Source organism: Gossypium raimondii, chromosome 6 (genome assembly GCF_025698545.1).
Source record: "Gossypium raimondii isolate GPD5lz chromosome 6, ASM2569854v1, whole genome shotgun sequence".
In the NCBI taxonomy this organism is placed as follows: Eukaryota; Viridiplantae; Streptophyta; class Magnoliopsida; order Malvales; family Malvaceae; genus Gossypium; species Gossypium raimondii.
The window spans coordinates 20,150,123-20,174,429 of record NC_068570.1 but is presented as its reverse complement, the minus strand read 5'-3'; the positions used below and the strand labels follow the sequence as shown (position 1 = coordinate 20,174,429).

The following is a 24,307-nucleotide window of genomic DNA, read 5'->3' as shown; positions in this document are numbered from 1 at the left end:
CTTGAAGAGCTAATATTGCATCAAACAGTAAAAGCTCTTTTAAGAGCTTATATTTTAGCTCATTGTGATGCAAAATTTCAGTAAAATATAATATTGTTTTTCAGATCAAGAAGATATATGTTGAATAAAACTTTCATGTGTTTTACATTAAAACCATATATATAAATAATATGAGATTTCGTAAAATATAATATTGTTTTTCAGATCAAGAAGATATATGTTGAATAAAACTTTCATGTGTTTTACATTAAAACCATATATATAAATAATATGAGATACTCATGTATTTGTATTATATATATTCCCGAAGGAATACATTACACTATATGATTGAAATATCTAATGTGCTCTTACAAGTAACTATATTGTGAAAATGATTCTAATAGTATTTTCAAACGATATCATACCTTCTAGTGGCTAAACAAAATAATAAGTTACTAATGAAAAATTATGAAATTCTTCCCACTAGTTTTGCTTCATTCCACGAAGTGAATGTAGTAGTACTTAACAATTATGAAAATTGAAAATATAGAGATCATGATTGTTGTTATAATTGAGGATGTGATTGGAGACTAATCATAAAAACATGAATAGATAAATTTTGATTTAAAATTCACGCATGTTTTGCGATAGTGATTATGAAATAAAGAATCAATGGAGGCGTTTAAAGTCTATCCTACTAGATTTATTGCAATCCCTAGAGTGAATGCAAATATAAAGAAAGTAAAATATATAATTATGGACCACTAAAAGTGGAAACATAATAATAAATAAGAGAACAATGAGAGTTCTCAAGATAACTCTTTAAAAGGTAAAGATAACTTATGCTATCAATGTGATATGAAAGATTATTGGCCACGTATGTAGCATATATGCCCAAATATTTTGTTGCTATTAATATTCTTTGAGGAAGGATATGAAAATGTAGTAATAAATTTTATCATTATAGATAGAAAATATTTATCTTATTTGGTACTAAAACAAACAAATATTATTTCAATATTTGATAGTAGAAAATTAGTCGAAAGCTCTAAATGAGCTAATATATTAATATCTTGTAATGGTTAATCCATTGATTTTAAAAGATGTTTATAATGGATCTTATATTGAGATTGTGAATTAGGAAAATATTATATTTCATATGAATCACTATTGCTATAAATATCTATTTTGAAATGATGAAAAAGAAAGGATTGTGTTATTAATTTATATTTATATTTATTTTATAATCTTTGTGATCTTCTTTTGTCATCATCCCCATTAAGGGTTGAAAGCAAAATATTTTACTATGAAAGATCTATTTATGAGTAATAAAATATGATAATTCTATCTAAAGCTCATTATGGTTGGATGCACCTGAAGTTGCAAATTTTTTTTTTAAGATATTTGAAGCTTTTGGCATATTCCCTGAAACGAATATCGCATATAATTGTTTAGAAATTATATTTATTTTGTTGACTTAGTGACATTATAATATTCACATTGATTTAGACATTTCCAGTAGTAAATGCCACACTAGCACTTATATGTGGATACAAAGTAAAAGGAATGATAGTAAAATTATTAATTTGTTACAATTTAGTACAATTAAAACACATGTTAAAGTAAACCAGAAGTTTACTGATACAAATGCATTTACTACTTGGCATGACCAGTTTGACCATCCTGGATCATATATGATGCGAAAATTAATTAAGAATTCATATGGACATTCATTAAAGAACCAGAAGATTCTTTAATTTAAAAGAGTTCTCATATGTTGCTTGCTCTCAATGAAAATTGATTATTAGAAACTCATTAGCTAAAGTTGAGATTTAATGTCTTGCATTTCTAAAATGAATATGGGCTCATTCATCCACCATGTGAATGGTTTTGATATTATATGATTTTGGTAGATAAATCTACAAAATAATCACATATATGTTATCAATTTGCAACTTGTCATTTGCAAGATTACTTGTTTAAATAATTAATTTCAAATCATGAAATTAAAATAATTCATCTTGCTAATCTCGATGAGTTTATATCTCAATCTTTTATTGATTGAGTTTAAAAACTTTTTGTAAAAGTTTGTGCATAATGATTTAGAGAAATTATTGATTAAACACCTCGATTAATGTGTAAACCATTACTTATGAGAACTAAACTTCCTATTTCAATATGAGAATATGTTGATTTACGTGTTGTACGCATCAAGCCAATAAGTTATAAATACTCCCCATTACAATTGGTTTTTTATCAAGAGTTAAATATTTCTCATCTTTGAATTTTTGTATGTGCATATATGTTCCAATTGCTCCACCACAACGCACAAAGATGAGTGAATCCTCAAAGAAAGTTGGGAATATATATTAATTACAAGTTTCTTTGTATTATTAGATGTTTTGAATGCATTGGAGATTCAATTATGATATGATTTGTGATTACAATTTTGATTCGATAGTTTTCCCAACATTAGGGGGAGAGAAATAATAACTTGTAATGAGTTAGGGGAGAGTAATTTGAACCAGAAGTTCAATAAGGATAACTCATTACAAGTTAGCTGTTAGATGTATTTACAAACTTAATGAGAATAACCATGTGTTATATACCATCTAATATTTTAATTTGAATCAAAGTCTCAGTAGGACAATCAATTAGAATAAAAAATAGATTGATCGGTTCCAAAGATGAAAATTCTTCTAGATGGTCATATAATGGAGACGGATGCTCTAGAAGAGACCCAAGACAGAACTAATAAGTAAAACTTCAAAAGAGATTCAGGTACCTGAAATTGAATTTTAAAATAATGAAAATAAGATATATCGATAAGTTATGTCTGTCGAAACCGTTTTTTTGAAAACAAAAATTTAGTTGTCGACTTTTAAATAAATAAAAACCGGAGTCGCCACCGATCCTTTATTAAGGTGTGACCGGCCCACCTTAAAAATTATTCTGGTCTGCAAATTTTGAAAACAGGTTCGGGAGTCAGTTACGCACGAGGAAGGGTTAACACCCTCGTAACACCCAAAATCGGTACCAAATTGATTATTTGATGTCTTTTGTGTCGAAAGTTAAAAAGATTTTAAAATAAGCTTGAATGATGAAATTTGCAAAAGGATATCCAATTGTTCAAGTCATGTACAGAAATCGAGTCCCAATACATTAGGGTACAATTCCTCATAATTCCCCAAACTTGAATATCACTTTTATTTTATACGAAAATCTTCATTTTGAGGAAAAAAACATGCCACACCCAATACGTTAGGACACAACAAGTTAAGTTCTCAAAAATGATTTTTATGCTCATGCATTTTGAATAAAGAATATCTTCGGTTATTTAAGATTAACAAAGAAAATCAGAACCCAATACGTTAGGGCTCAATTTCCCTTGAAAACCCCAAACTTCGAATAATGCTTTTATTCAAAAAAAACTTTGAATCGAGAGAAAATAATTTTAATGTATTGACAAAACCAAACATATTTTCCCTTTTTTAGAAAAATGATAAAAAGTTAATATACCTCATAAAACAAATACTTTAACATGAGCTAAATATATATATATTTACAACAAATGTATATATACATAAATACGTACAACATGTAAGTAAATTTGGAAATACGTGTATGCATAATAGAACACATACATATAGGTATACTTATAAAAACAATGAAATATGTAAAACCCATAATAACTTCTAAGAAAATATGTATGTTTATTTTACAAAATTACATGTATATGTACATAAAATAGCAGATTATAAAAACAATAAAATATTTAATGATTTTAAAGGAAAAACGTATACGTAAATATATTATAGAAAATATATGTGAACTTTAAATTATAAAATGTATATGCATTATAAGATATGAGAATGGTGAAAATAAAATAATAACAAATAAAATATAATATGTACATGTGAAAATATATATATATATATATATATATAAAATTATGTATATCTATATTTACAAAATAAAGAAATGTGTAAGTATGTATAACATATAAAACATATGAAAGAAAAAGAAACAAAAAAAAAACTATACAAAAAGAAATTTTGAAAATGTACGAACGAAATATATGCATGAGTATAAAACTTAAAAATATATATATTAAAAATGCATACATGTACATATAATGAGGCTGGGCATTTAAAATATACATGTTGATAATAATAATAATAATAATAATAATAATAATAATAATAATAATAATACAAAAATAACAGAATGACTAATTTGAAACTCAAGCAAAATTTAAGAGCAAATTTGGAATAAATACAAATATAGGAACCCTATTGAACACGCACAAAATAGAGGGGGATCAAATGGGATATTAACCCTTTTCCCTAAAATGTTGCGTTTCAATGGGGATCCAAATAAACGAAATAAAGCGTGGCCAAATTTAAGAGAAACAAAGAAATTGATTTAAACACACTTTTAAAAACTCAGGACCAAACGCGCAAATGTACCATCTAGGCCCAAGACGCGCGGATCCTCCCCTCCGGGTCGGGTCACCTTGCAGTCCGCTTTTAGCCGAACGATTTTGTTTGGTGTCTTTATTTAAAGCGCTTTTTTTCTAAAAAAAGCAGAACATTTGCAGAGAGAAAAAAAGTTCTTTGCTAGGGTTTTTAACCCCAACCCCCCGCCGCCATTCTCAAAGCGAGCCAATTTCAGCAAGACCGCCAAACTCCGATCTGAGCAAAGGCGAACGTGGTTCAACGGCGAATCCTCAAGGTATTATCCTCTCCTCTTTTATACTGTTTCTTTAGAAAACAAAATAAAATAATAATAAAAAGAATAGAAAATGTAAAAACCCAATTCACCTTCAAGAAATTTTTCCTCAGTATTTCTTTTTATTTCTTGTATATCTCTCACACTGAAAAAACAAAAATTTCCCCTTCTTTACATGTTAAAAATAGCCTTTTATAGGCCGAAGAAAGGAAAAAAACAATATTGTTTGCTGTTTTTTCTCTTTGGACTCATTGGGTCCGTTTTTCAGGTGTTCGTGGAGAGTTTGGCGCGCGTGGAGAGGGGTTGACCCGAATCGTCTTGGCGCTTGGAGAGGTCTTGAAGGTCATTCTTGCTTAAGGCGAATCTTGGTGAGAGGGAGTCTGCCTAGGGTTTGGGTTGATTTATTTTTTGCTGGGCTAGGAGTTGTTTTGGGCTTGTATTTTGGGCTCGTTTATTTAGTTTTAGTGGCCCGGGCAATTTGGGCTTTGTACAGTTGCCCCTCTTTGCTCATTGTCGTGAAACGGGAATAGAGCAAAGACAAAAAAAGCCCAATTGTGCCCGATCTTATTGATCCTCAATTTCTTTAATGCTTCTCTTCTTCAGGTAGCCCTGTTCCTTCCTACTGCATCTTCAGAGGTATAAGAACTGGTGCTTCAATCCACTACACTGCAATGTCGGGGAGATAAGATTCATATTTTTAATCTGCTCCACTGCAACTTCAAGGAGATAAGTCTTATAGCTTCAACTTGTTCTGCTACAATTTAAGGGTAAATCTGATGTGATCTGCTCTACTGCAACTTCAGAGAGATGAGATCTGCGGTTTTAATCCGCTCTGTTGCAACTTCAAGGAGATTGGATTGGTTACTTCAGTCTGCTCCACTGCAACTTTAGGGAGATAAGACTTGTATATTCGATCTACTTCACCACCAGTATAGGAAGACAAGATCTGCTTTCTTCGATCTACTTCACGCCAATACATGAAGACAAGATCTGCTTTTTCAATCGATTCCACTGCCGACCGAGGAGGTAGAATTACTGGCTTTAATATACTCCACTGCAACTTCAGGGAGGTAAAATCCACCATCTTTGATCTACTCCGCTGTCTATGTAGGAAGGCAAGATCTGCTATATTTGATCTACTTCACACCAGTACATGAAGACAAGATCTATTTTCTTCGATCTACTTCGCCACCAGTATGGGAAGACAAGATCTGGTATCTTTGATCTACTTCACGCCAGTACATGAAGACAAGATCTGTTTTATTCAATCTGCTTTACGCCAATACATAAAGATAAGATTTGCTCTCTTCGATCTACTTCGCCACCAGTATGGGAAGACAAGATATGCTTTCTTCGATCTACTCCACCACCAGTATGGGGAGATAAGATCTGGTATCTCTGATCTACTTCACGCCAGTACATGAAGACAAGATCTGCTTTCTTTGATCTACTTCACGCCAGTACATGAAGACAAGATCTACTATCTTTGATCCACTTCGCTACCAATATAGGAAGACAGGATCTGCTACTTTTCAACCTGCTCCGCTGTTGCTCAGGGAGATAAGGCTTTATGATTTCTCGGATTTGTTTTCTAAGGAACATGACCTGTGTAATTCACTTTATGAACCTAATTATGCCTAGTGATTAGGATGTCATGATCAGAATGAATCAAATGCTCCTAACTAGACATGTATGAATGACATTTGAATGAATGTAGAATGTCATGAAAACGATATTTTAACGCTTGAGTTATCATTACTCCAAGTTTATTAAGGTTCAATCGCAAATGCGCTATAGCGCCTCTTTGCTCGGCTGGCGTCTCCAAAGAAACATTTGCCCCGATTGCCCCCACTGTAAACCCCTAAGTTTGATCCCCTGGGACGCAAAATTTGAACCATCTTTTTCCCGTTGTAACTCAAGGGTAGAAAGATTTGACCTTTTTCAAACCTCTACTATCACAATTCGAGGATATAGGATGTGAAACTTCTTGGTCTCTTACACCATTCCCAGGGTGCTGTACCAAATGCTCATGCACAAATGAAGAAATCTTCTCCAAGAACAACTTCCTCTTATTATTCGGTGATCATTGCTTGCTTGTTCATTGAAGCTTTGTCACCAACACGACATCTTGCCATTTGTTGGACAAGAAAATTCAAAGGGATAGTCTTAATTTAGACTCTTCTTTATCAGATTTCCAACCTAGTGCGTTCTAAACAATAGTCCTGTTTGAGGTTCCTATATTATTCAGAAACTTCTAGAGTAATATGCAAAACTTTCCTTGTGAAAGTTTTATTAGTCCATTAATTATTATTCTAATGCAACATGCTTGCAAGAGATCATATCAATGGGTAGGAATAGAATTGATTTAGAGCATGGCTCTGAGATGAGTAGATTATCCAAGATAATAAAGATGGATAACAAAGAAAATAATTTAGGAATGCATATCTTGGCAATGAACGAAGTGTTCCAAGAATAACAAAAATGGTATAAGGATTAGGTGCCCCAGATATCGCAGCTTGAACTTCTCTGTACAGACTTTTTGAAGACCATTCTGAGTTTAACATGTGTTTAGGAGATCTGCAATACTTCGTCGATGCCCCAAGATGTCGCTTACCCTTTCCTATTGATTCGGTATGCAAGCCCTTTGCATGCCCCATTCGATCGATGATTTGAGTCGCTCGCAAATTTCAAACGCCATTTTGGTCAACATTTGAGCCGCCCTTTTTGGGTTTTCAACTCAAATCCCCTTTGGTCTAAGGCGCCCTTTGAGGGTTTTCACCTTAGCCTCTCCATTTTTTTTATTTTTTATTTTTTTTTGGAATCAAAGCGCCCTTTGCGGGTTTTCACCTTGGTTCCAGCTTTTTTAAGCAGAGTATTTCCTAACTGAATCTGAGTTTATAGGACTTTGTAAATTTTTACCATCCATCTCATTCAAGATCAAAGCTTCTCCAAAAAATGCTTTCTTTATAACATATGGACCCTTCTAATTTGGCATCTATCTTCCTCTAAAATCCCTTTTGTATAGGAAGGATCTTTCTCAACACTAGTTCCCTCTTGTGAAATTCTTTGGGACGAACCTTCGGGTCTTCCTCTTAGGATAAAATGTAGAGAAATGACAATTCGACTTCAATGAGTAAAGCTATGATAAGCCAAAGAGGAGGATATTGCCCCAAAGAAAGAAAGTTTTCTTGCATCGTTCATAGCATCGATGTTGAACCTACTGCCCATTTCTGACATCATGCTGTTATTCAGATTACAAGCTAGTGCTTAACCCGAGCATATCTGGGTATGACCATGTGAAGACATCATTGAATTCTTGGGGTAGCTCTATAAGGTCCCGCCTCGTCTTTGTGGTCATATCAATCCCAATCTTCACCAAGCTCACAATTTCTGATAATTCATTGTGATGTAGGATCTGTCTATCCTCTTATTCTATCACACTCCTCAAGTCTGGAGATAAGCTACAATCTATGTCATCTTCAAAGTCATGAGATCCCTCTAAACACATGTCTCACTCAAAAGGAAATTTTGAGTCTATAGCAGCGTCACTCATGACATTGATATCTGGGGACCCATAGTAGGTATCCAAGAATATACAAAAGGATGTATGAATAATATGAATGAATGAATGAATGGTTTGGTAGAAAAAATCCAAAAGAATGAAAAAAGATGATTGCGATAATGTATTTCATTAAAATAATAATGTTCAGACATGAGCCCATTTCACAAAGAAGTTCTTATTGCTTCTAGGCTAAAAGCAACAAGTGTGTTCTGAACATTACTCTAACAGACTCTAAATAACATAGGGTTTCTCTGCTGACCCCATTATTTTAACACCCCCGGTGAATATCGACCGAAAGCATTGCATTCTTTCCATTATCAATCATGATTGGGTAATGGATTTTTCGCACTTGATGAGTCACCAAACTTGACAACACCCATGTCGATGAGTCTTTCAACTTGCTTCTTGAAGGCGGTGCAATTCTCAATCGAGTGTCCGTAATTCCGCATGGTATTCACATTCGCGTCAGCATCATACCATTTGGGATACGGAGGTTGTAGAGGCTTCACAGGAAAAGGAGAAACAACATGGGCATCAAACAGATTTTGATACAGTTTCCTATATGGTACTGGAATTGGCGTGAATCGGGGCCTCTCTGTATTTTGTCCTGTACCAGCTTCCTGTCTCGATGAACCTTGCTGGTTAGCAACCACCTTTCTTGGCTGACTTACAGTAACTGATTTAGAGTAACCCATGTTGTTCACCTCATCTTCTCTTCTCCTTGAGACTGACCTCTTGTTACCCTCTCCAGCATCGATCTTTCCATTTCTTATGGCATTTTCGATCATCTCGCCATTCATAATTATGTCGGGAAAGCTTTTTGTGGCACTCCCCAACATATCTGTAATGAATAGTGCCTTCAGTGTGTTAATGAACAGCATGGTTATTTCTTTTTCCAAGAGTGGTGGCTGAACTTGGACTGCGACCTCCCTCCATCTCTGTGCATACTGCCTAAAGCTTTCGCTCGGCTTCTTCTCCATATTCTGAAGGGTGATTCTATCAGGAGCCATGTCTGTCACATGACTATATTGTTTTATGAATGCTTGCGCCAAGTCCCTCCATGAACCAATCGTGGCACGACTCAATTGATTGTACCATTTGGATGCTGCCCCTGTAAGGCTGTCTTGGAAACAATGTATCAAGAGCTGGTCGTTGTTAACATATCCCGCCATTCGCCTGCAGAACATGGTGATGTGAGCTTCTGGGCAGCTTGTCCCTTTGTACTTTTCAAATTCAGGCATCTTAAACTTATGAGGAAGTACTAAATCTGGTACTAAACTCAGCTCTTTTGCGTCAATGCCTCGATAACTTTCAGTGACTTCCATCGCTTTGAACTTCTTCTCGAGCCACTTGCATCGATCCTCTAACTGTTTCGGTAATTCTACCTTTATTCTTTCTTTCTCAGCCACTTCGTCAAAGTCCGGAATGACAGGGTTCACGGGGTTGTTTTCGGGATTAAAATCCGGCCCAGTTTGGAGGTTCGAAACACCAGCTCGAAATTGCTGAGGCATGATGGTGACAGTAGATTTGCGCGAGTATTCAGCTTGAGCTCGCTCATGTGGAAGGGAGAAACTTGGAGGATAGAAAAGTTCATCATCATTTTCCTCATCGACATCTGCCATGGGGCCCTTTCCTTTGTCACCTCCCTTAGTTATCAGTCGGGTTAACTTGGCCACTATATCCTCTTGAGATTCCCGCATCTTCTCAGACATTTCTTGCTTCATCTTGTCTAACCGCTCCTGCATTTGTAGTGAAGCGGTCTTGCATCTCTTTTCGTATCTTTGTTCGAGCTTCTCTAATCTCTGATCCATATCTTTTGTCTTCGCTCGAGTGCCGTATCGGTGTTGGGTTGGTTGATTGGATTCCAGGTTAACTGAGCAATTATTTTAGTTAATTAGGATCTTTGAATAATCTTTGATGCATATGATGTAATGAAATGCGAATGCATGAAATGAATGCATAAAGATATGTTGATTCTGATTCAATTCCATTTAGAAAACCTTACTAGAGGACAAATTTCTTTACATAAAGTGGATATATATATACGGCTTTGCCCTCATACTCGAAGCAAAGACATCTTCTCCTTTTTCATCCGGATGTTAAGATATACCTCGCGAACTTCCAATGGATGTCACTGCTAGCTCCTTCTGCTTGATTCTGGTCGCAATCCGTTGTCTGTCTATCCTCGTAATGCTCATTAGCTTCTTTAAGAAATTTGGAATGTTGAAAGCTCTTAGACAAATCATCTTGAATCCTCGGGCCCCAAAGTAAAGTCACGAATTCTTCTGTCGCCCTTCTTGTGTTTCTTGGAATATATTTAGGCAGCCGTATTATTTTCCACTTTATCAAAAAACCCGTATTCCATGACAAGCTTTCTAAGTTAGTAATCGAATGTGAATCAACACCTCTTTTCTATAATGCAAATGCAATGTAATCATGATGTCATGCAATCAAAACAAAATAAACCCAAGTCAGTATCAGGTATAAACATTAAATCCAATACAATCAAGAAATAATAAAAACTCCTAGTCAGGTATCTACTAAGGTCTAGAGTACTTCTACCTAGGGTAAGTTCCTAAAACTCACTATATGAGGCTTAGTTTCTAGAGTAAGGGTACCCGAACCAGCAGATTCCTCGATCCTCACCCATTATAGGCTCATATGGACCGAGTTCAGTTCAGGGAGACACATTTCCCTATGGCTGCACGGAGATGAAAATCTCACGAAGACATAGGTACGGATGTATCCCGGAAGCGGTCCACTACCCTGCACGGAGGTGAAAACCTCACGAAGGACTAGTTTCTCGCTCCCACTTAAGGGTGAAATGCAAAATGCAAATGCAAAGTTGTCAACTTTCCAAGATGAAAAATCAATGAATGAGAAGGGCACTCATGAATTATTTAAAAACTTTTGATTTTCGACACAAAGACAAGCATAATCAATTTTGTGGCTCGACTCTCTAATGTCCCCAGCGGAGTCGCCAAGCTGTCGAAACCGTTTTTTTGAAAACAAAAATTTAGTTGTCGACTTTTAAAAAAATAAAAACCGGAGTCGCCACCGATCCTTTATTAAGGTGTGACCGCCCACCTTAAAATTATTCAGTGCAATTTTGAAAAGCAGTTCGAAGTCGATTCACATACGAGGAAGGGTTAACACCTCGTAACGCCCAAAATCGGTACCAAATTGATTATTTGATGTCTTTTGTGTCGAAAGTTAAAAAGATTTTAAAATAAGCTTGAATGATGAAATTTGCAAAAGGATATCCAATTGTTCAAGTCATGTACAGAAATCGAGTCCCAATACGTTAGGGTACAATTCCTCATAATTCCCCATACTTGAATATCACTTTTATTTTATACGAAAATCTTCATTTTGAGGAAAAAACATGCCACACCCAATACGTTAGGACACAACAAGTTAAGTTCTCAAAAATGATTTTTATGCTCATGCATTTTGAATAAAGAATATCTTCGGTTATTTAAGATTAACAAAGAAAATCAGAACCCAATACGTTAGGGCTCAATTTCCCTTGAAAACCCCAAACTTCGAATAATGCTTTTATTCAAAAAAAACTTTGAATCAAGAGAAAATAATTTTGATGTATTGACAAAACCAAACATATTTTCCTTTTTAGAAAAATGATAAAAGTTAATATACCTCATAAAACAAATACTTTAACATGAGCTAAATATATATATATTTACAACAAATGTATATATACATAAATACGTACAACATGTAAGTAAATTTGGAAATACGTGTATGCATAATAGAACACATACATATAGGTATACTTATAAAACAATGAAATATGTAAAACCCATAATAACTTCTAAGAAAATATGTATGTTTATTTTACAAAATTACATGTATATGTACATAAAATAGCAGATTATAAAAACAATAAAATATTTAATGATTTTAAAGGAAAAACGTATACGTAAATATATTATAGAAAATATATGTGAACTTTAAATTATAAAATGTATATGCATTATAAGATATGAGAATGGTGAAAATAAAATAATAACAAATAAAATATAATATGTACATGTGAAAATATATATATATATATATATAAAATTATGTATATCTATATTTACAAAATAAAGAAATGTGTAAGTATGTATAACATATAAAACATATGAAAGAAAAAAGAAACAAAAAAAAAACTATACAAAAAGAAATTTTGAAAATGTACGAACGAAATATATGCATGAGTATAAAACTTAAAAATATATATATTAAAAATGCATACATGTACATATAATGAGGCTGGGCATTTAAAATATACATGTTGATAATAATAATAATAATAATAATAATAATAATAATAATAATAATAATACAAAAATAACAGAATGACTAATTTGAAACTCAAGCAAAATTTAAGAGCAAATTTGGAATAAATACAAATATAGGAACCCTATTGAACACGCACAAAATAGAGGGGATCAAATGGGATATTAACCCTTTTCCTAAAATGTTGCGTTTCAATGGGGATCCAAATAAACGAAATAAAGCGTGGCCAAATTTAAGAGAAACAAAGAAATTGATTTAAACACACTTTTAAAAACTCGAGGACCAAACGCAAATGTACCATCTAGGCCCAAGACGCGGATCCTCCCCGGTCGGGTCACCGCATGGTCTGCCTTAGCCGAACGACACCGTTTGGTGTCTTTATTTAAAGATTTTTTCTAAAAAAAGCAGAACATTTGCAGAGAAAAAAAGTTTTTGCTAGGGTTTTTAACCCCAACCCCATCGCCGCCATTCTCGGTGAGCCAATTCAGCCAAGACCGCCAAACTCCGATCTGAGCAAGGCGAACGTGGTTCAACGGCGAATCCTCGAAGGTATTATCCCTCTCCTCTTTTATACTGTTTCTTTAGAAAACAAAATAAAATAATAATAAAAAGAATAGAAAATGTAAAACCCAATTCACCTTCAAGAAATTTTTCCTCAAGATTTCTTTTTATTTCTTGTATATCTCTCACTGAAAAAACAAAAATTTCCCCTTCTTTACATGTTAAAAATAGCCTTTTATAGGCCGAAGAAAGGAAAAAAACAATATTGTTTGCTGTTTTTTCTCTTTGGACTCCTTGGGTCCGTTTTTCAGGTGTTCGTGGAGAGTTTGGCGCGCGTGGAGAGGGGTTGACCCCGAATCGTGCGGCGCTTGGAGAGGTCTTTGAAGGTCATTCTTGGCGCTAAAGCGAATCTTGGTGGAGAGGGAGTCTGCCTAGGGTTTGGGTTGATTTATTTTTTGCTGGGCTAGGAGTTGTTTTGGGCTTGTATTTTGGGCTCGTTTATTTGGTTTTAGTGGCCCGGGCAATTTGGGCTTTGTACAGTTGCCCCTCTTTGCTCATTGTCGTGAAACGGGAATAGAGCAAAGACAAAAAAAGCCCAATTGTGCCCGATCTTATTGATCCTCAATTTCTTTAATGCTTCTCTTCTTCCGATCTTATTGTGCCCAATTTTGCATGCAATATTATTATTGAAATAATTAAATAAAAGGAGGATCTTGAATAAATCTATTGAGAAATATAGGTATGGAATAAATTGATCAAAATATAAAGACGCAACTCAAGTACAATTAAATTCGTGAAGTTTTTTGACCAGTAGTCCAAATATCTAAAGGTATAAAGCCAGTAAGAGTGCAATTGAAGTAGTATTGCAAAAGTAGAATAAAAATATGAAGTTTTTCGCTAATTCCTGATATTGATTATGAAAAGATATAATATTCTTTTGTGGTGGATGCAATAACATTTAGATATATTATTAAATTGACAATTCATAAATAATTTAACTTGCGTCTAATGGTTATTGTTACAACCTTTTATGAGTCACTATATAATAAAGTTTATATTAAAATCCTTGAAGGATTTAGGATGTTAGAAGCATATTGAAATTCTCGAGAAATTGTTCATTTATATTAATTGAAACAATTTGAACATAAGTGGTAAATTTGACTTAGTGAATAGTAGTTGAAGGAAGATTATAAAATGATCCAAAATACCTATTTGTGTTTTTATAAAAGAATAATGATTAAAGCTTGTTATGATTATTGTTGAATCTCCTAAAGAGATCAAAATATATTCCTTAAATTTCCCTCACTCATGACTTTTTAAAAAAATGATAATATAAATGTTTAACAAATACATTCAAATAGCCATTTGAAAAACTAGTATTCAAGATTGAATACGTAGAATATGAGAAAATATGTGATGTTTTCATGAGGAGAGTAAATACGCATTGCACTCTTTTTCCCTTAATCGAGGTTTTGTCCCATTGGGTTTTCCTGGTAAGGTTTTTAATGACGCAGCATAATATGCGTATTATAGATTGTATACTCTTTTTTCTTCATTAGGTTTTTATCTCAAAGGGTTTTCTTAATAAGTTTTAATGAGGCACATTATCTACCAATGGACATCCAAAGGGGAGTATTATGAATATCTTATTAAGTGGATGTTTATTATGATCAAGATAAAATTTTGGTGTACTTTAAATTCTAATTAGATCTCTACTTCTGATGAAACATTGTAATCATCCATTTTGATCAATAAAGTACATTATATATTACTTTCATATTTTTTTATTTTTATTCTCTCAATCTCTCTTTATTTTATAATAAAATCTAAAATAATCAAAAAAATTTAATGGTAAACTATTGTTAGTTATTAAGCTATAAGTTTCTGTTTTGGCCACTTAATTAAAAAAATTATAATTTGGTCAGTTAAAAAAAGAAAAAAGTTTCGTCAGCGAGCACCATTCAACGATCAGTACGGTAGATTAGTCTCCATTGATGAGTAGAAGAATATACCTTAGATCCAAGTCGATCAAACGGTCAGTATTAGAGATCGGAGAAAAAAGTTATTTGAATTTAGTTTGCATATTCGTGACGTCCAAAGATGTTTCATAAAAAAATAAACTGTAGAAGAGAAAGGAAAAAAGAGATTTTGATTGGTATAGGCAATGTAAATTAAGCAAGTCATATAGTATCGTTTTAACAACTTAATAACTTTGAAAACTGTTGAATAATTTAATAATCAAATTATAATATTTTTTAATTAAATAACTAAAACAAAAACTGACTAGTTTATCCAAATTTCAAAAACTCCGAATCCACTCGATCGACCTGGGAAAACACAATAAAAAAGAACCGTTTGACGTATGCGGTCGCCAAAAGCGTTGGTATCATCTGGAATAGGCCACGTGTACCTTCCCTTTAATAACACGTGGTCGATTTTGGTTGAGTCTTCCGACTTTTTCTTTCAATCATTCCCAAATGATTGGGAAAGGTCAAAAAGGAAGAAAAAATGAGAGAAAAAAAATTATTTTCCAAAAATAAGAAGAAAAAAAACAATTTGATTTAATTTTAGATGGATAAACGGTGAAAGAAGCGAGGAGGGGGGAAAGAGGAGGAGACTTTCCTGCCCATTTTGGACTGTTTAATTTTTATTTGTTAAAGGGATAATTCGTAGGAGTCTCCGGAATATTCCGCTATTCATTTCTTCGGAAGGTCACCGGAATTGCATTGCATTACACTGCATTGATCTTTTCAATAAAATTTTATTTATATATATTTTCCAAACTTTTTGCGTTTGCGATATATATATATATATTTTTTGTGAGGGAAGATGGTGAATTATTTGGTGGAGAGAGCTACGAGCGATGTGCTGGTCGGGCCTGATTGGGCTAAGAATACCGAGATCAGCGAAATACTTAAACATGATCCTGGGTAAAATGCCCGTATATGTGTCCCATTGGATTTCCTATCTCTGCTCTTATGATTCTATTGATGATTTGCATTCAATTTGATTATAAAGAATAAAATTCCTCTACTGATAGTAGATTTAAGAGAAATTAAATAAATAATTTTCTTTTTATCGCATGTAAAGTAAAAAGAAAGATTTTGTTCAGGAAGGTTATCAGGATTGAACAGTTTCTTTGCTTTTTAGTTTTTTTTCCCCCTTTTTTCAGTATGTATTTGGTAACACAATTTAAATATGCCTTAAGTAAGTTTTATAGCAGAGAAGACACAAAGGTTTAGTTTCTTCATTTTCTGGTTAATATTTGGCTTTTCTTTTTCAATTTTCTCCCACCAGGGTAGGGAGGCTGGAATGTATACGCTGGTTGGATTTATAAGATTGAAGTTAGAATTTTTTTTTTTCTTTTTGTGCCTTTAAAAGGGTACTAAATGATATAAGTGTGATTGTTAATTATCAGGCAAGTGAAAGGTGTTGTGAAAGGCATAAAGAAGAAGCTTAAAAGTAAAAATCCTAAAGTTCAACTTCTTGCACTATCAGTAAGCTCCTCAGAACTTTTACTCTCATTTTTCTACTAATCCATGGATGCAATTATCACTCCTGTTGTCCTTTTTACCCCCTTTTTCTCAAATGGAACTAAACTTGTTTGAATTTTGATCTACTTCCTATGTTCTTAGCTACTAGAGACCATGATACAAAATTGTGGGGAAATTGTCCATATGCATGTTGCAGACAGAAATATTCTTCCTGAGATGGTCAAAATTTTCAAGAAAAGGGTAGGAAGTTATTTTAAATCCCATGTTTGCATTTGTTTTTCTTCCAACGAAGGTTGTTCTAAGTTTTTGTAGTGCTCAATTGCAGCCTGATTATAGTGTCAAAGAGAAAATATTGATTCTGGTTGACACTTGGCAAGAAGCTTTTGGTGGGGCAAGGGCAAGATATCCACAATATTTTTCTGCATATCAAGAGTTGTTGGTATGTCTGCTGAGGCTTTCTCTTCTCAAACTGTATGAGACATGCTGCATCGATCAGGATACATTTCCTCTTACGCTTCATTTTGTTTATAACTCTCGTGATTCAGAACATGCTGTTATGCAAGTACTAGTTCTACATGGTGTGCTATTTTCCCTTCATTTTTTCTCTGAGACAAACTGGTTTATCATTTCAGCGTGCCGGAGCAATGTTTCCCCAGAGAACTGAGAAGCCTCCTCCTCAAAATAAACACAAATCTGATCAGCAAGAGACAGCTGAGTCTTCTGAAGAGCCTGACTTCCCAACCCTGAGGTATTTTGTTGTGTCTCAACTGTTTGTGTATTTTATACTCCTTTTCAGTTCTATGATAGAGCACTGGGGACTTTCCGCAAGCTAGCGCAATTATAATAGTTGAAAAAACGTGGACTACTTGGTCTTTCATGTTATTTAGTGATATTACATTGCTAATTCACTATTTCCTACTTGGTATTTTATTATGGATGACACACCTAGTCTTTTAACTGGATTTTCGTTTATTAGTTTGACAGAACTTCAGAATGCCCGGAGTATCATGAATGTCCTTACAGAAATGCTAAGCGCAATAGATCCTGCAAACAAGGAGGTATGTGTTCACAATTTGAAATCTAGAGAAAAGGAAGATAAATTTGTTTACTTGCTAAAATGATTCTGTGTCCCACAAGAGCATAATAATGCAGTTTCTAACTGAGAAGTTATTAATTGGATTTGAAGTAAAAGCTAAATTCTGAATATAACCGACACTTCTGTAATAATTTGGTTGGCAATGTTCAAATTCATCAGTTTGTGAAAGCATTTTTACACTGTAACTTCATTTTTTTCCAGCTTTTGTAATGAAAAACTTTTCAAAAGCTCATGAAGTTTCATGCTGCTAAATCCCCCAATCTTATAACGCATATTTGGTGACCTTTCTTCTACAACTTCAGGGACTTAAGCAGGATGTCGTACTTGACTTAGTGGAGCAGTGCCGCACCTTTAAACAAAGAGTTGTTCACCTAGTTAATTCAACATCGTAAGGATGCTCTTTCTTTTACTATAACTTCCTAGCGACCTTGGTACCTTTATGTCGATGACTCAATGTTGTCATCTGTCTCCATCACTTGGACGTTCTTTTGTGTGTAGAATTTTTTATGCATTCTGTTTGTTTTGCTTTTACCTCGTTCTTAAGGTGTTTGTTTTGTTTTGCTATCTTATTCAATGCTTGACCGAAAAGGAGGGGAGTGAAACCCTGAGATCTTAGGTCAAAGGACTTAACTATCTTATTCAATTATATTCTTTTTGGTGCTATGTTGTTGACAAGATGCCACAGCCCTCCCTGGAGGATTTCATTTGTTTTCTATTCGTTTTTTTTTCTTTAAAACGCACTATGAGAACGTCTTATTGAATATATTTGTGCGCATTTCAATTCAATTTCTGTATGATATTGTCACCTATTCAAGATGTATGGTGTACGAATTGCATCGGTAGTTACTTTCTAACCTCTGGGGAATTGTATAAAGAGCTGTGTGAAATACTTTTACATCTAAAACATATATTACCTTTAATTCTCCATCTCTTGTAGGGATGAGTCACTTCTATGCCAAGGTTTAGCATTGAATGATGATTTGCAGCGGGTACTAGCAAAGCATCAATCATTAGCTACAGGAACTTCTCAAGCAGACAAAAATAAGCCTGAGCCTGCAAAAGAACCTGCCAAAGCCGGCGGTCCTCTGGTTGATACTGGCCATATCAGCAACCAGTCTAATGACAGGTAATGATACTTCTATGAGCTGGATTTACATTATGCAGGGAACTGGTGTTTAAAATGTGTTATTTGTTACTACAGGAAATTATTAGTGGTGCGAATCATGCTCTTAACTCAGAATCCTGAAACTTCGTTACAAGTTTCTTTCACCAATTTGGGTTTTTTCTCTTCTTTTTTAGTCTTGGTAGAATTTAGTCAGAGTTTTTCGAAGTATGTTACCTTATTGCAAGGGCCTGATTATGTTGAAGACCAAACCCGTTGAACTTTTCTAGATCTAATGATTAGTAGTGTATTTCTCGGGGTGCTTAATTTGCTCATCAAATTTTAGGAAGTCAAGAAACTGAAATTTATTGGGTTTATTTCATTAAAAGCCCTCGAAATATAAACCAAATTCTAAATGTCCATAAACTATGATCAAATTTTAAATTTATCCTCAAACTTCAAAACACTTTAATTAAGTTCTTAAAGTATCAGTATTATATGAATCAGATTCTTCTATCAACGTAGTCATTAGTTTAAGCATTAAATACCATCTTAAATTTGACATGAGGCATATTTAAAACATGTTATTATAGAGATAACATGTTAAGAAAGAGAAATAGCCCTCTCAAATTTTATTAACCGTCTTTGTTTTATTTAACATGCCAGATGGCAAATATAAGCTGCCTATGCAATAGTACAAAAGTGTTTGCAATTTGATCCATGTGTTTTAAATGTGCTTCATGTCGGTATTTGAATTGATATTTAACATCAAAATTGACAGCTACACTGATGGAAGGACTTGATTAATACAAATACTGAGTTTAGAGATCAGTTTAGAATTTGGATGATAGTTTGGAGAAGTTTCTTGCAGTTAACCCAAATTTTATTTAATTCCGGTTGAAATGTCATCCTTGATCAAATGATTCCGGTATCTCGAGCTTTTGACTAACATAATTTCTCCGCAGATCCATCTCCAGCACTGCTGCAAGTTCTCAACATACACCTCCAGCAGCAGCGAGTCCCAAAATAGATCTGCTTAGTTCCGATGACTACAAATCGCCAGAGGTAGATAATTCACTGGCCATTGTTCCTTTTGGAGAACCACAACAACCAACTCCTGCACCAGAGCAGAACGCCATTGTTCTATATGATATGTTCTCTGATGGTAACACCAGCTATGATTCTTCAAGAACACAAGGTTTTGGTGGTCAAACCAATCCTTTGACTCCTCAAATTCAGCACCAGCAGAACTTTCACGCGAATGGAAATGCAGCAAACGTGGGATCACCTGGATATGACACACATGGTTTGACTGGACAAACCGATCCTTGGACTACTCAATTTCAGCAGCAACAGAATTTCCATGTGAATGGAACTGCAACAAACATGGGATTTCCATATGAGAAGTCATATGCCCAAGGCACAGGTCCTTCCTGGAATAGTCAGCTGGATCAGCATGCCGCAGACCCTTTCTATGGTTTGTTTCTATTTATAATAAGCTTTTTATACATAAATAGGTCCTATTTTTGTCGCAGAGCCTTCTTGTATTTAGGGACAGTCACGTATGATTGCGGCATGCTGCATTCCACTCGGGAAAAGCAACATCATTAGGTCAAAATATTCCGTCAGTCCTTATAATTTGACAAAGTTTGAGATTTAGTCCTTATATTTAAAAATTAAATCCTCTTCACTTTGTAGCTTCAAAAGTTTTAGTCCAATAGTTTACGCCTTTAGTATTTTCTGTCAAATTTTGCTTAGGATTTAGTATGCTTATTATGTTTATAATGATTTGCTTCTCAAGTTGGTATAATTTCATAGATATATGGATAACAAATTTTGACTAAAAATACTACGATGTCAATGATTGGTCCAAGTTACATGTTATTAACCTTCTTTAAGCATCTGGACTGAATCTCAAAGTTTATTCAAGAATTGAAAGTGACTAATATTGACCGCCTCACCATGGTCTTTTCTCTTACCAAATTAATGCCGTGATGTTTTAGGCTTATTTGACGGGCTGAATAGTTATATTCTTGATACTGCTACAATAAAATCAATGAAGCTTAATTTTTCCATGTTGAGAAGGTACCCAGTATAGTGGCTCACTACCACCACCACCCTGGGAAGCACAGGGAGCAGACTCTAGCCCAGTTGCAGGTGCTCAGTGGCAACCCCAAGGATCCCAACATATGGGAAGTGATCAGGCGGTGGGCATGTACATTCAGCCGATCACACCCGGTCATTATTCGACAATTAATAATCAAGCCAATCAGGGAAACCAGTTTACTGATTTCAACCCCCAACAAAGCCCGGGAACTCAGTACATGGGCATGGTTCCACAGCAAATGCCAGGTGGTCAAATGACTTCTTACCCTCAACATACTCAACAAATGTACGGAAACCCCCAAATGGGAGCATCTGGGTTCGGTCAGCAGCAGTATCTTGATGAACAAATGCATGGGCTATCCATCAGAGATGACAATGGCCTAAGAAACTCTTCCTACCAGGTTTCTACTTCCTCTTACGTTCCACCCAGCAGGCCTTCAAACCCAGAAGATAGGATGTTTGGAGACCTTGTTGACATGGCAAAAGTTAAATCAACACCAACACCTCCTTGAAGAGCTGGTACAATGTGAACCTGAATTCTTTTATTTATTTTTTTATTATTTACATTATTTCAGATGGCTAACTTCCTCTTTTCTCATTTTCCTATTTTTCCCCACTTTAAGCTCTCTTGAAAATTTTAACTACATATAACATATATTATCCATCTCTTGACTCCTATTTTGCGTTGCATGTTTTGGTATAAGAATCATGCACATCATCCCCTGTACAGAAAATGGAAAAATCAATTCATTTGGGTTAAGTTGATATTTTTGACATTTGGTTTTCTTTTCTTTTCTTATTATTTGTTCATGTCATAGAATGCATGTATTGAACGTATAAGGCTGTTGTAATATTTTACTCTCCCCAATAGGCTATTTGCTTTCGATAAAGAGTTGTCTACAATTATATTACTCAAACTCAACTTTGGGTGTCAAATTCGGATATGATTAGATTATCCCAAGTCTTTCAATGTATTTGGAAGAAAATTGGAGGTATTTGTGTGTCACAGAAAATGAATAGTTCGAACAACACAAGTCTTATTGAATTTCTCTACTCTTAAGATGCATTGGATCTGGCGATTTCAGACATGATCTAAATAATAAACATGAATATAATATAATAGATAAGGGATGAATGGATGAACTTATCACATTTAATACATCCATAATATTAATTTGTCATGTTTAGTACATATATCTTATGCCAAATAACATGAGGAAAAGTTTATTTATTATGTATATATTATAATAATTAGATATAAAATAAAGAATAGTTAGTATAGATTTAAACTTAAAATTAGAAAAATGAATAATCAAAATATGCGAAAATTTTCCCTTCTCTTTGTTAAAAATAAGTCATAGAAGTGGCTCAATATTACCAATTGAGTTAGTTTATTGCTAAGCCATATACTAAAACATGCTTAAAAACTAATACAGGATTAATGTTATCAGCTATCAATTAGTCGAATGGCAGCTTGTTACTAAGTTCTACTTCTTTGATCGTTAAAGAGGGTATTAAATGTTTAGAATCCTAATCAAAACAGAAAAAATTGAGACCGTAGAGACGATAACGATACTACTATCATCCCGAAACTGCAAACTTTCCATCTAAAGACATAGAACGAAGATCATTGATGCTAATCACGAGAGATGCAGAAGTGGAACAAGGAACTTAAACCTTAACAATAATATTGCACTTTAAACTAATTTTCGGAGAAATAAAACATATCTTGGTTCGATTCATGTCTGACTGATTTCTCAACGATCAACAATTCCAGCATTCATCATATCCGTAACAAACAACAAGAAAATTATTAAGAATGAACCCTTACAGAATTCGAGTTCGTAATGAAATTACACTCCATTTTGGCAAGAAAAATTACCAGACACTAACCACGGGTGCTGTTATAAAGGCATAGAGATACCTGCAACATAAAAAAAACAACATGAATCAGAACAAATGATATGTTCTTGTAAACATTCAGAAAGAAATAATACAAACGAGATATTTCGTTTTTAACATTATTCAATCAATTTAGCATCACTACAGACTGTCGTGCTTTATTAAGCAAATACAACGCAGGCTTCTATGCATGCCTTTACCAGTGAATGCTGGAGGACATTGCAGGCTATAAAACTAAGCTGTATAGAGGAACATTTATAGAGAGAACATCTAAAACCGTCAAGATAAGAATTTTATGTTGGGAGTCAAGATAAAATTAAAGATGTTTTTGGAAAAAAACAAGTTATTATTTTTCGAGCGAGAAAATACTTTTGATCAAAAGAGCTTGTAGAAGACAAGGGAGGCCGAGGCAGTCGGGTTCGCCCTGGTCATAACGCAAATGGTTATATGAAACAACCACGACACATATTTCAACAATTCATTAATGATTCTTACAATAAAAGGTTGAATTTTTGTGAAATATTACCAATTATAATGATATATGCTCCCATACCATAATTATTTCAAACAATCCTTTTCTCAACTATAACAAAGCAAGAATTCTGAGATCAAAAACTATATTAATAAGCTTCAGTGGTGACAATGTTAAAACAATGAACATTAATACCAAAAATAAAAATAAAAATATTCCATGAGTTGAGTAAATAGAGAGACCTTGAGGAATCAAACCCCAACTCTGAGATTCTATAGCAAGAAATGATCTGAGGCGAGCCGAAGCAACCGCACTGTGCAACGGCATCATTGAGATTAAGCAGCTCAGCTCCACTGGTAATCTAAATGAAGGGGAAATTCCCATTTCTCTAAGAAATCAAACCAAAAAGGAAAGAGCTAGCAAAATCATTACTTCAGAGATTCAAATAGTTTTACTTACGAACAAGGCTCACCTTGAAATCCCGGAAATGCGCTTCACTGAAGAAGAAGAAGAAGCAGAAGAAAACTGAGACTGAGAGCTCGATTTCAATGGAGAAATAGTGGGTAACACTGGTTTGCTGCTTTTAAGCTTTACAGGAAGAGCCTTTAACCGAGATGGTGATAATCTAGAGAGAATCGTCGAACCAGCCATTAAAGCTTCTTCTCTTTTCTTTTTTTCCTTCTGGAATATGGATCCTGAATTGCTATTACAGAGGGGTTTAAGCGCTTGTAATTTCTAGGGTTTATGCCACATTTTTTTTCACGTTTGGTTACGCATTTTAAATCATCCTTCGCGAGTATTATCCTATTCCGGTCGGGTCAAGCATCAATCACCTTAGAGCTTATAACCATTGATTTTCTTCTAAAATAACTTTATAAAAATACGGTATGTTTTTAATTTATGAAAATTTAAAAATTTGAATCTAAGGCTTACTTTCCATTATTTTTAGACAACATACCACAAAAAATTAAGAAAATAATAAATAATTACATAATTCAAAAAATCAATTATCACTTAAAAAATTCTCATACTCTATTTTTAAAAAATTTATGATATT

At 34.0% G+C, this 24,307-nt stretch overlaps 2 protein-coding genes across 3 annotated transcripts; one reads left to right on the top strand and one right to left on the bottom strand.

Annotated features, from left to right (window-relative positions):
- Positions 1-15,693: 15,693 nt before the first annotated feature.
- On the top strand, positions 15,694-22,051 carry LOC105774833 (TOM1-like protein 9). Its single transcript, XM_052632370.1, has 10 exons — positions 15,694-16,008; positions 16,497-16,575; positions 16,714-16,812; positions 16,898-17,011; positions 17,205-17,320; positions 17,549-17,630; positions 17,971-18,056; positions 18,606-18,794; positions 19,736-20,247; positions 20,856-22,051. Exons 1-10 carry the CDS (start codon positions 15,908-15,910, stop codon positions 21,386-21,388), a joined length of 1,911 nt encoding a protein of 636 aa, XP_052488330.1. The 5' UTR covers positions 15,694-15,907; the 3' UTR covers positions 21,389-22,051.
- A 496-nt stretch (positions 22,052-22,547) lies between these two features.
- On the bottom strand, positions 22,548-24,028 carry LOC105774596 (hypothetical protein). Of its 2 annotated transcripts, none has more exons than XM_012597137.1 (3): positions 23,723-24,028; positions 23,493-23,638; positions 22,548-22,800 (listed from the first exon to the last, which is right to left on the bottom strand). In XM_012597137.1, the coding sequence occupies exons 1-3, from the start codon at positions 23,899-23,901 to the stop codon at positions 22,781-22,783; spliced, it is 345 nt and encodes a 114-aa protein (XP_012452591.1). In that variant the 5' UTR covers positions 23,902-24,028; the 3' UTR covers positions 22,548-22,780. The 2 variants fall into 2 exon arrangements, with proteins under 2 accessions (XP_012452591.1, XP_012452592.1); XM_012597138.2 differs by having other exon boundaries at positions 23,493-23,611; positions 23,723-24,016.
- Between the last annotated feature and the right edge of the window lie 279 nt (positions 24,029-24,307).

Bases quoted from the DNA above. Each gene is read 5' to 3' on its own strand.
- LOC105774833 (XM_052632370.1), top strand. From the start codon at position 15,908: ATGGTGAATTATTTGGTGGAGAGAGCTACGAGCGATGTGCTGGTCGGG. The intron at 17,012-17,204 runs GTATGTCTGCTG...TTATCATTTCAG, and splicing joins CTGCATATCAAGAGTTGTTG to CGTGCCGGAGCAATGTTTCC. The intron at 18,795-19,735 runs GTAATGATACTT...ATTTCTCCGCAG, and splicing joins AGCAACCAGTCTAATGACAG to ATCCATCTCCAGCACTGCTG.
- LOC105774596 (XM_012597137.1), bottom strand. From the start codon at position 23,901: ATGGCTGGTTCGACGATTCTCTCTAGATTATCACCATCTCGGTTAAAG. The intron at 23,639-23,722 runs GTGAGCCTTGTT...TTGATTTCTTAG, and splicing joins CGCATTTCCGGGATTTCAAG to AGAAATGGGAATTTCCCCTT. The intron at 22,801-23,492 runs GTCTCTCTATTT...TTTATGTTGCAG, and splicing joins TTGGGGTTTGATTCCTCAAG to GTATCTCTATGCCTTTATAA.